Source organism: Mizuhopecten yessoensis, unplaced genomic scaffold, assembly GCF_002113885.1.
Source record: "Mizuhopecten yessoensis strain PY_sf001 unplaced genomic scaffold, ASM211388v2 scaffold7529, whole genome shotgun sequence".
Taxonomy (NCBI): Eukaryota; Metazoa; Mollusca; class Bivalvia; order Pectinida; family Pectinidae; genus Mizuhopecten; species Mizuhopecten yessoensis.
The window spans coordinates 530,776-543,777 of record NW_018407093.1 but is presented as its reverse complement, the minus strand read 5'-3'; the positions used below and the strand labels follow the sequence as shown (position 1 = coordinate 543,777).

At 36.7% G+C, this 13,002-nt stretch overlaps 1 protein-coding gene across 12 annotated transcripts in view; it reads right to left on the bottom strand.

Moving 5' to 3' along the window:
• Positions 1-13,002, bottom strand: part of LOC110453881 (pleckstrin homology-like domain family B member 2) — a 226,074-nt gene that overhangs the window by 62,122 nt on the left and 150,950 nt on the right. For 11 of the 12 annotated variants that reach the window (XM_021503079.1, XM_021503074.1, XM_021503077.1 and 8 more), the window contains 3 exons: positions 4,162-4,287; positions 3,016-3,153; positions 1,774-1,785 (listed from right to left, as the gene is read on the bottom strand). In XM_021503079.1, the coding sequence (XP_021358754.1) occupies positions 1,774-1,785; positions 3,016-3,153; positions 4,162-4,287 (276 nt within the window). The remainder of the gene's footprint in view (positions 1-1,773; positions 1,786-3,015; positions 3,154-4,161; positions 4,288-13,002) is intronic. The other variant, XM_021503078.1, reaches the window with a different exon arrangement.

Here is a 13,002-nt window from a genome sequence, read left to right as displayed (position 1 = left end):
ACTGTACTGTTCAATGTTGTGTACACTGCACTGTTCAATGTTGTGTACACTGTACATTTCAATGGTGTGTACACTGTACTGTTCAATGTTGTGTACTATTTACTGTTGGATGTCGTGTACATTGTACTGTTCAATGTTGTGTACACTGTACTGTTGGATGTCATGTACACTGTACTGTTCAATGTTGTGTACACTGTACTGTTCAATGTTGTGTACACTGTACTGTTCAATGTTGTGTACACTGTACTGTTCAATGTTGTATACACTGTACTGTTGGATGTTGTGTACACTGTACTGTTGGATGTTATGTACACTGTACTGTTCAATGTTGTGTATACTGTACTGTTCAATGTTGTATACTATTTACTGTTCAATGTTGTGTACACTGTACTGTTGGATGTTGTGTACACTGTACTGTTGGAGGTTGTGTTCACTGTACTGTTGGATGTTATGTACACTGTACTGTTCAATGTTGTATACACTGTACTGTTGGATGTTGTGTACATTGTAATGTTCAATGTTGTGTACATTGTACTGTTCAATGTTATGTACACTGTACTGTTCAATGTTGTATATACTGTACTGTTCAATGTTGTGTACATTGTACTGTTTAATGCTGTGTACACTGTACTGTTGGATGTTGTGTGCACTGTACTGTTCAATCAATATTCTGACAATTTATGTGTTGTTTATGTTGTAAAATGCATGTCTTTTTAATAGTTTTATTATTTTTCAATTACAAAATGTATTGACACAAATGATCCAATAGTCAAGTAGATAGCGAGGTAAAACCTGATGTTATTGTGTCCATGTTGTTCAGAAACCAGACACCCAGTTAGTATAGACCAGAAACAGGGAGAGTTCTGTACGATACTAGTGCTACTGTGCACAGAGATTTTACTAATGGGACCAAATACCCTCAAACACAAGAACAGAAACATATCACACTCTCATCAGTTTCAATATTTTCTTCATGTTCAATGTAATTCAGCATTTGTTTTTGTAAGAAATTGTCTCCTTAATGAATTAATGATATATTTGACAATAACCCCGCCCCCTCTCACACACATCAGTAATAATGCTCAGGTGCCCCCCCCCCCTGTGTGTGCTGTGCTTATATTAGAAAGTTTGCGGTGACTTGCTGACAGGTTTGTATGTGTAGTCTGGGAGGTTTTGGAGACAAGTGATGAAGTGCTCTTTAATCATGGTTTATCTGAAATCGGTTTTGACTTGTCTAAAAAAATACAACACACCAATTAAACTATTTACACTAAAAAGTAAAAAAAAAATAGGTCCAATTAAAAACAAATACAAACAAACTTAAAAAAAGAAGTACAATATGTGCGGATACAGTTGGTTATAAAGGATGCTGGAAGATGCACATTTCCACCCTGACCCCAGTGATCCAGAAGTGGAATGCCCCATTCTCTGTAATGGAACAGTCTACTCTGAAGTGAAGGGGCCAGTGTCACATTCTACAACTACCATGTTTACACACAGGTTACGTAGACTTGCACAAGTTCATTTTCCACTGGAAGTGTTTTGATTTTTTTCTCTCCTAAAAACAGGATAAAATACATGAAGTAACAGAAACATGATTTGATTACTTAAGTATGATATACAGGAAAAACTCCTTGGGATCAATGGTTTATTTAAAGTGACATTCTGTGTAGAAAATAGCCGATTTTTTAACAAAGGATGTTACACTGTCTGAAGGTGTCTGAACTTGAGCAAGTCTACATATAGATTATATGAAGATGTGTGTGTACCCACCTGTATTCTCATCTGTAGGAAATAAAGGTAAACTGGGGCTAAAGTACAGGTGTTTAATGTACAGGTGTACATCTCTTAATTATCGTCAGAGATGTACAAGTCTTAATTATCTTCAGAGATGTACAAGTCTTAATTATCTTCAGAGATGTACAAGTCTTAATTATCTGCAGAGATGTACAAGTCTTAATTATCTTCAGAGATGTAAAAGTCTTAATTATCTTCAGAGATGTACAAGTCTTAATTATCTTCAGAGATGTACAAGTCTATAATTATCTTCAGAGATGTACAAGTCTATACTTGGAACACTTTATGTTATTAACTCCAATAATCCCGGTAAGTGACTAAGTGGTCTGGTGTGGATGCTACAGAGTCCGTGCTGTAGCATTCAGGTGAGGTGGCAATATACAGAGAAAAAATATATGATCGAAACCAAGATCCCATCTCAAAACCAAACATCAACACTGCCCAGGACATGTGCAGGTATGCACCCATATGGAGGTATTAATAAGGGGGCTTAGAACAATCGTTAGATCCTAGCCGCTCCTGTAAAGTTAGAGGCTGTATAGGACCTAAGTAAACACGATGGTATGAATACTGATAACATACTATCTACTAAATGTGCAGTCGAGGAAAAGTCTAGCTGTTAGAAATAAAATCATATAAATGGAGCCATGTATACATATTGTCAAAATAAACAAATGATAACTTAGTATGTACATGGCAGCAAATCTAAGGCTATCCCAATATCTGAACCGGAGAAACTGACTATCATGCATATCTGTTCTGTCGAAGTCATTCCGTTAGTTTTAAATGAGGAATCTTTAGGTACTAGTAATGGTGATCAACTTAGGAATGTAGCCAATAAATGTCCAGTGCTGCTCCAAACACACTAACCTCCAAATCAAGCAAAGTGCAACCAACTGTGCCTCACTTATTTTATTCAAAATGCAAGCAATTCAAAATAAATCAAACAATTAATCTAGAGTGTATAACAGACTCCTGCCTGGACATTTTTTTATTCTGAATATCTTTATTTATTTTTATTTTTTTGGTAGACAGAGATGATAAAGTCCAAAGAATTTAAGTCTTAACCGTATAATATCTAAAAAGAAGTACATTATTAGTTTGCATAGTTTAGGAACTTCACTATCAAAGGGAGATAACTGTTCTATATTTCTGTCTGTTAAACACCAAGAGCCGTTACATTAGGGGGACATGATGGTAGAGGGGATTACTGTTTACCTTTTCTCGTTCCTGTGTGGCGCGCTCAATGAGGTCGGCCTGTCGTTGTTTGAGGAGATTGATTCTGTCCTGGTCGGATTGTAACTCATCCATCTCTGTCTGGTGTTCCCCTTCCAACAAGGCCCGCTCCATCTCCAACTGTAACCATAGCAACCACGATAAATAAAATCATGGCAGAAAAACATGACATCACACAACAATAAAACAATAACAACCACACCAATAAAACCACAATGAAAAAGAGGCCCAGATGACCTGTATTGGTCAACTACATATTTAAGGAATGATGGCAAAATATTCTCATTAATTGTAATATTACCAATGTTTTTTGGGTTGATTACACTGACTAGTTATACACAATTATATTTATATCATAGACATGTTAACCTGACTTAGTTACACATGTCTTATCCAGAAATGGTGTATGACTGTTGTCTGTTCTTGGTTAAAGACTGGGTAAGTCCTTATGGTCTTTGAGATATGGAATATTACATGATATGAATAAGAAATTTAAATCAATATCTTTCCCTTTAAAACTATACAGAGAGGTACATCATTGTTTTAAAGTATAAAACTTGAGTTAAGGATTCAATTGCAGTTGAATATATTCACAAATGGATACTGAATACTGGCAAGTTTTCACCCTTTGCCAGAATCATCCATATTTGCCCAGTGTTATTTCTCCCTTCACATTTATTTACTTTGCATATTGTCTTGTGTACTTATCCTCCCTGTAATGATATATTCGCCCTCATTACGGCGGGTGAAAAAGATGAAAATGAAATTGCAGCGAAAAATTAAATACTATATATTTGAGATGATTTTAATATTTCTTTCTCAAATAAATCAAACTTTAGAGTGTGGAGTAAAATATGTTTCTCATTGATTGGATAATGTTGTCTTTTGGTAGTTTGATTTCTCTATTCTGTATAAAAAAAAATTGATAACAAGCTGAGTTCATCATAGTGCTGGATTGTCCGTATATAGTGATGATAGATCAAGGCAATCGGATGTCAGCCAAAGTTTCTGATCTGTTTACATGGTGTTGATACTGTGTAGTCCAGTTCTACAGGAGTGTCACTGTCATGCTGGAGTTCTATCATTTGTTACTGTGACAATGTAAATCTGTTTCTGTCTATACTCTACCTCTCTGATGGCCTCATTCTCCTGGTTCTCTATCTCCACTATCTGCTGTTTGAGGTCGGTGATTTTCTTGAGCAGCTCTGATTTTGTCTTCTTAAGGTTTTCTAGTTGTTGGTGAGCATCACCATCCTGTAAAATATCAACATGTAAACATCACTATTGATAGTGGTCGATATAAACAGTGGTCGCAATATACAGTAGACTTTATATATCATTGGAGTGGTTGCTTGAGACGGTGGTCACAATAGACAGTAGACTATACACCTCATTGTAGGAGTGGTTGCTTTAGACAGTGGTCACAATATACAGTAGGATCTACACCTCATTGTAGGAGTGGTTGCTTTAGACAGTGGTCACTATATACAGTAGACTATACACCTTATTTTATGAGTGGTTGCTTTAGACAGTGGTCACAATAGACAGTATACTATAAACCTCAGTGTAGGAGTGGTTGCTTTATACAGTGGTCACTGTAAGCAGTGTTCACACGCTACGAACATCAATTTGAAGAAGTGGTCAGTATATACAGTGGTCACATTAGGCTGGTCAGTTTAGACAGTGATCACTATAAACACAATGTAGAAGAGGTCAGTAAAGACGGTGGTCACTACCATTAATCGATGGATAAGTGATCAGTATAGGCAGTTGTCACTATAATAGACAGTGGTCACTACAAACATCAACATAAAAGTAGTCAGTATATATAGTGGTCACAATAGACAATTGTCCATATAGACAGTAGTGCCTTCAATGTCATCTTGATGCTAGACTATAGGGTCACTATATCCAATGTGAATAATTAATGGTCATGTTCAATTCTCATTCACTAAATCAAACCACCAGCCAGGAATAACAAACTTGTACACTTACATCAACATGAAAAAAATGTCAAAACATCAAAAGGTATTGCCAGGGAAACAGTGTAGAGGTGTTCAAAAATGCTTACATATAGACAAGTAGGGTAGGGCAGGTGTAAACAACGGTTTTAAATGTGTTTGCCCCTGAACACCACACCGACCATGAGGTTCTACCTCCCTGTCACCACAGAGAGGGCCCCGAACACCATTTATAACAGGAAAGTAAGTAGTGTGCTTCTAACTGGGATCTAAGTAGTGAACCAGCTTCTCAGTCCGCTCTACCCATTGAGCTACAGGGAGCTTCCCTCAAAGGCGACCTTGATCCTGTGTACGACTAAACCAGTCACACGCAAGAGCTTAATTCTTGTAGTTTGAATTTAAACAAAACCAGTTCAAAAAAGTATGTCTGTTGTTGTTATCATATATATTGTGTCCGGTTAGATCATAAACTGACCTATATGATTCATCGTATCAATCTTTTATTGACACAGGTAATTTACCCGTTTATCTCCACCATTGAAGTTGTAGCTCCAGTTTTCTCAGTATATCCCGTATTCTGTCTTTTAACAGTTACAAAATCATTACCTAACCCCTCAGAACACACCACACACACTGTACAAAGTATTTCCTATTATAGTCCAGAACAATTTACTACAAAGGGAGATAACTTCAGCTCAGGAGGATTTTCTAAAACTATTAAAAATCTTGCCCAATTCTGTTATACATATGTAATACATCATGTATATACCATAATGAAGTCTAAATGCTGAAGAATGACTGAAATCTCAGTTTTAAGTACATCACATTTTTATTTGTTAGAAACAAAAATGATACCCCTCCTGATTGGCTGGAATTGTGTCATGTGATTCCTGATAAATATTGACCAGCTGTTTAAAAAAAGGCTGCACATTGCAACGAGGTCGACCTTGACACTACGTATACATGGCGACAAACAGCGAAAATGGCAGACAGTAGATTCATTTTATAATCAAACTATTTTAGGCTTACAATCATTTAACCCATTTCTGATAACATCATATCTGCACGCACCACAGCGACTTTAATTTACAGAGGCTGGTTTATAGTTTACAAAATTATTATTAGGTAATTATCAGCAAATAGGCCCATTACAGGAATATGGTCGTAATTGCTTTTCTATAAAGAAGTTGTATACTTATTTTACTTATATATTTTACAGACAATAATTGTTTCCTCTGGCAAAAAGCCATATACTGTTAAATTGAAATGATATTCTTGAAATTGAGATTTAAAATACAGTTTAGTAAAAGGGGTGCTCAACTTTGCAGGCATTTAATAAGTTTCCCAAAATGAAGGGATGCATAATTGTGAAAACTGGTCCTAAAGCGTAAACTGCCGATTTACACAGATAGAGATTATTTTCTGGATCTGAATTATTTATTACTTATAGCAGTGCAAGAAGAGCTGACGGCTTGTCATATTTATAGCGTGTAATTCAAGAGATTGTAGTGAATCCTGGGGTCATGAAATAAACATGGCATGTCAATTTATTTCAGGGGTCTGACCAGCAAGGTGTTGGTCGTTGAACAAGCTGATCCATGCATGTAAACACGAGAATTCCACGGAAGTGGATGTGTCGCCTGCACAGGAAGCTGGGAGATTGTGCTCAGCACTGAATGAAGTTTGAGTTTGATCGGCCCAAGGAAACTCAAGTTATCGCACGAAAACATATTTTCTATTTATAGTAACAGTGACCTTGACCTTTGACCTGCGGACCTGAAAAGCAATCCCAAGCAAGCACTTTTGGTAAGGAAGCACTGCATGAAGTTTGAGTTTGATCGGCCCAAGGAAACTCAAGTTATCGCAATACCTATGTGCCACCAGCTTTTCGCAGGCGACACAAAAATATTTACAAACTTGCGATCCATCTTAATATAATTCTCTTAATAAGTGTCCTGCAAGTAGCTGATTTACATAGATTGTATACAATTTTAACTCCATGTTGAATCAATATAAGTAATGAAAAGGACCGACAAATTCTTATTTTACATTTTGCCAGATATAGTGAACCAGGATATACTTCTGAGAACAGCTTTGATTCACTCTGAGTGGATCCTGTCAATCAGATCAGTCACAAATTGTAAACTTGTTTTAGTAAGTTTGTAGATCGAGGGACATTCAAATAGGTTAGATTGTTAGGCAGACGGATACAGGTAGATAGGTTATAGTGGATCCTAATGTAACCCTGGTAAATACGGCATTGAAAAAATAATAACCTCTGTTACATTGGCGCCCACGTAGGGACCCGGGAAAAATACTCGGCCTTGCTCCACAAGCATCGCAGTTACCCCTGGAAAACTCGAGGACGAGTTCTTTCCTGGAAGGGGAGTATGTAACCCTGGTAAATACTAGCCGCAATATATCGCTCGGCTATAGAGAACTTCTCTTTAGCTCGATCGGTTGAGCGTTAGACTAGTAAGCCAGAGGTCCCGGGTTCGATCCCATGCGGAGGTAGTGATTCATATTTAATTAATCATGCGCTCTGTTACACTAACTTAACATTTATTAGTTTGGGTGGTGCAGGGGATAGTGCACTTACCGTTCGACAAGGCTGTCAGGGTTTGATTCCCTGATCAGATGTGAAAAATTTGGGGTCACCTGCCCTACCACGTGGGTTTTCTCTGGGTTCTCCGGTTTCCTCCCAGAACCCCCCCACCCCATGCGCTAGCATCTACACTAACATCCGGGCCAACAAGAGTGATTAATATAAGTTGAAAAAACTTAATTCATAATTGTTGTAAAATAAATAAAATTTATATTTTCAACTTAAACTTTATAATTTAACAGCAATTATGATAAGCAAGTCCTATCGGCTGATATTAATCACTCTTGATATCCCAAGTGGTACTGTACAGGGGTTCTTTATATGGGGGAAAACTGACCACACAATACCTGGAGAAAACCCACATGGTCAGGCAGGTGACCCTTCCTGTCTTGCGGAAAGGCAAATGAGCTATCCTCGACACCATCCAACCACCAGGGACCGTTTTATAATCACTAAGTGATGTTCAGCTGAAGATAAGTTGGTGGCAGAGAGAATGTTGAAAAGGAAGACATAAGAGTTACAGAGAAGGAGAAAGAGGATATATACATGTATACTTAACATCACAACACTAAATGTCACACCTGTGACGCTACAGGTGTGGTATGTACACTGCCTTACTCACCATGCTGACTACCTGACACAGGTGTAAAGACTTATCTGATGACCCCAAAGGTCAATTTAATCCAGGGATGCACATATTATGTCACACAAACAATAGACTGTCCTCATCGACGTCCTCGCAATCAAACACAGGTAAAAATTCCACTCAACACCTCACAGTGAATGCTCCAGTAATTCCAGGTAAACAGTTTCCTTGAACGTTTGGGTAGGGTGCACCTCTCAATATTTTTACTCAAACACTTTAAGTGACTTTTTTAAACTTAGGTTCATTTTGCCACGAAACTAAAAGTAAAGACTGACTTGATATTCATAAACATGTCTAGTGTGTTGTATGTATATGAGAGTGGCATTCAGACTAATTCATACTCCACATAAACAGGCAAATACACTCCATAAATTGTTATAAAAATAAAAACACCACCGAGTTCATGTAAATATATCCCTGCTTTAATTTGGTGGTCACATACCTGTATTAATATATATATGTTTACCTGTGACAGGTATACCAGCCAGGTATTAAGGTAGAAATAGCCTATATATACACAATGGTACTAGGTCAAGCACCTTACAAATTCCTTCCAATATATTATACACATGTGGTGTTAAAATGTCCTCAGAGGAAATCAAATGATACTAGACGTTTATTATAGACAGAAATCAACACTACTTCACAAAAAATAGATATTACAAACTGAAATCTACACTGTCCCACAGAAATGATACTTTACGTATATTACAGAAAATAAACTACACTATTTCACAACAAATAGATATTACTGATACAAACTGATATCTACACTGTCCCACAGAAATGATACTTTATGTATATTACAGAAATAAATCTTTTCTGTTTCACAGAAATCATAAAAGCTTAATAAAATTATGTGTGTTTGCTATTCCATCAGATTCTGAGCGCAGGTATACGTTGGACGGTAGTCAAAACATTTCACTTTTTCCAATTATTTTAAGTCACTATCATGAACAACATAAAAGCTATACTTTTTTTCTTTTCTTGCTATTACTTGATCAATTGTCAGAAAATCTGAAGATAAGTGAAGTTTTTTCCTGGTCATATTTGGGATATTGCCACCTGGATGAAATTGGGAACAGGGTGATCAAGACATATATCTCCAGCACAGGGGGTATACGTAGATATTATGATATTTTAATTACTATGCTCAAACCTTAAATTATTTTCAATGCTACAAGTAACATTTATTTCCCCAAAGATCTTCACGTGCCATTGATCGGAGATTATAAAAGCTTTCATTCATATATATACTGTAAAAACGCCAATCTCTGTAATTTCTGTGCAATCTGAGCAATATGTAACAAGATCTATCTTATTGAACTTTTTTAGCTTCTGTCATAATGATCACAGGTAAACAAATCAAAGGTGTGTAACGACATTAATCTTCAGCTATAATTCTGTAGCTGGTTTGAAATTGATACTGTCTAGTATTCTGTTGGGTTTGTACTTATAATCTAACCACCTGTTTAGTTCGTGTCAATTTACTGGAGTTGTACGTGCCACCCTATAGTGTGTACATGTGTAATAAGGCATTAAGGTAGAGCGTCCCATTGCTTTGTGTCTCTGTATCTCCAATTAAAAAGAGTTCCAATTATTTGACATTTTTCTGACTTAAATTGGCTTGACCAATTATAATGGGAAAGAGTAAATAATATATATATGAAAGTTTGTTTCTTTTTTTTATATTTCTTTTTCGCAAAAAACATCTGGGCTCGATATCCATTATGAGGATTCGATCCTTTAGCTAGGACCTCTTGATTATATAAAGCATTGAGCCATCATTTCTACAACATTACTGCTCATAATTTCAACCTGCCTTAAAATATCCACAACCTATATTTAATTATCTTTGTATTCAATAGCGAAGCATTAAATCTAACGCAGTATGCAGCAGAAAGGTGGTGGAACTCTCTTCCTTAAATAGGTCATTTTTGTTATACATGAATACACGTTTATTGATAATCATAATTCACTAGAAATTTGGAAAATTCCTGACTTTCAGATAATGATACAAATAACAACAGTTGAGTCCAAAGTCTTCCAAAAAAATCTGCAGTCTTAACCCTTTCATCCCTAATTAACTTTAGTAGACCCTACCATACATATATTTGGATGAGTCCATTATGGTCTATGGTGGTGAAAGGGTTACGGATCCCGGTCCCACTGCAGGCAAAACACTAAGATTTCCACTGTAGTTTTCTTTAAGAACAGGTTGTTTTAGATAACATTGTCAGTCTTCAGAGTAGAAAGTGTCCAGGGTAGAGAGTGTCCAGAGTAGAGAGTGTCCAGACTAGACAGTCTCCAGACTAGACAGTGTCCATACTGGCAGGGTTGAAGTAAAAGGAATTATTGAAACCAAATAAAGCTGATAGAAAGGGATCTCTATTAGACACGGGTCGGCTTAGATAGGAATCTAGATGTGCTGTAATTACACACAACCCCTAACCACAGAGTGATAACTGTCATCATTGGGTTTTTTGCTGGTCTTTATGTACAGGTTTCACTGCAGAAATCATACACCAGTTGTAATGCAGATTGTGTAAATTTTAACTGATAGTGACACTAATTACTGTGTTTTACTTAAGGACATGATCCTGAAGGGTAAAAGAAGTGAGTACAAACAAAGGTTACCTTACACTTTGGTTTGGATCATGATTATCTTACTATACTGTATCAGCCCAGTCAAACTTTTACCCTTCAATGGTAAACTCCCTACATCTAAAATGGTAAACTTCCTACATCTACAGCGGTAAACTCCCTACATCTACAACGGTAAACTCCCTACATCTACAATGGTTATCTCCAATGGTAAACTCTCTACATCTACAATGGTAAACTCCCTACATCTATAATGGTAAACTCCCTACATCTACAATGGTAAACTCCCTACATCTATAATGGTAAACTCCCTACATCTCCAATGGTAAACTCCCTACATTTACAACGGTAAACTCTCTACATCTACAATGGTAAACTCCCTACATCTACAGCGGTAAACTCCCTACATCTACAGCGGTAAACTCCCTACATCTACAACGGTAAACTCCCTATATCTACAACGGTAAACTCCCTACATCTACAATGGTTAACTCCAATGGTAAACTCCCTACATTTACAGTGGTAAACTCTCTACATCTACAATGGTAAACTCCCTACATCTACAACGGTAAACTCCCTACATCTACAATGGTAAACTCCCTACATCTACAGCGGTAAACTCTCTACATCTACAACGGTAAACTCCCTACATCTACAATGGTAAACTCCCAACATCTATAATGGTAAACTCCCTACATCCACAATGGTAAACTCCCTACATCTATAATGGTAACTCCCTACATCTACAATGGTAAAATCACTACATCTATAATGGTAAACTCCCTACATCTATAATGGTATAAACTCCCTACATTTACAATGGTAAACTCTCTACATCTACAATGGTAAACTCCCTACATCTACAATGATAAAATCCATGACAACTATAGTGTAAACTTCGGCCTTTACATCTGATTACTACATTTACTTATATGTTTATTAATATTTGCTGTTATGATAAAAGTAAGACGAAAAAGTTAAAAAATGTATCTGCAGCAAAAATGTCTCGGTACACTGAAGTATGCTTGCACAAATGACCCACTAATGGGACAGGTAAATATATACTGACAGTATAAGTTAGGAGTAATGGACACAAACCTGGACAGGCACTATAGGATGATTGTTCATGTTTTATCAGGGTCCGATGGTCTGTCTTACGACTATCCCTTGGTGGCTTAATCCATCGAACGTCTCAAGTATGACCAGATCATACGACACAACGCCACACTGTTGTATTAATCCTAGAGTATCTTTGTAACGTAAAAACGTCAAGTGTTCCTCGTCAAGTTAAGCTTAAGTTGGTATTTCCTGTCACTGCGAACAGGACACTGATATAAACTTTCGACTAAAATGGGAATTTGTATTATTCTCTTCCTCGGTAATAGAACCTGTCTGTTAAAACCAAGACAATCGCTGATAGTCTCCGTGTCAAACAGATGAGCTATCGAATCAGTTGTAAAGGACTAGACTTTAATTTAAGCTAAAGACCGCAGAAATTCTGATAAAGATACTCATAACAGATATGGTTTGTTTTCTTACCCTGGAGCCCCTTCTCTCACAATAGACTAGTCAGGATCAAGGTATGGTTGGACTGATTTTAGGAATTTAGGAGTTAGACATTAGATCAGGTGTGTAGCTGTGTGGGAAGACACCTGTAGTGACACACTACCTATATATCTATATAGATAGCGGGAGTGGTGGTGGCTTAGGTCATTTCAAAAATATGTTTAGATTATATTTCCTTATATTTTACAGAAAGTTGGATGATCTCAACATTGATTCAGGAGTAGATGCCATTGGGTAATTGAGCCAGTTCTACAGGAGAGAAAATATTGTGGATTGTATTACCTGTGTTGTATCCTAATAATGTTAGATCTAGGTCAGGTATATGTTGTATTACCTGTGTTGTATCCTAATAATGTTAGATCTAGGTCAGATATATGTTGTATGCCTGTGTTTTATTGTAAATCTTTGATTCACATGTGCCCGTGTTGTATTGTAAATCTTTGATTCACATGTGCCTGTGTTGTATTGTAAATCTTTGATTCACATGTGCCTGCATGTGTAGCATTCTAATAATTCTTTATTCAGCAGAGCCATTTAAGATTGCGTTGATATTTGCTGTGTTGTGTTGTAAAATGTACTTATTTACA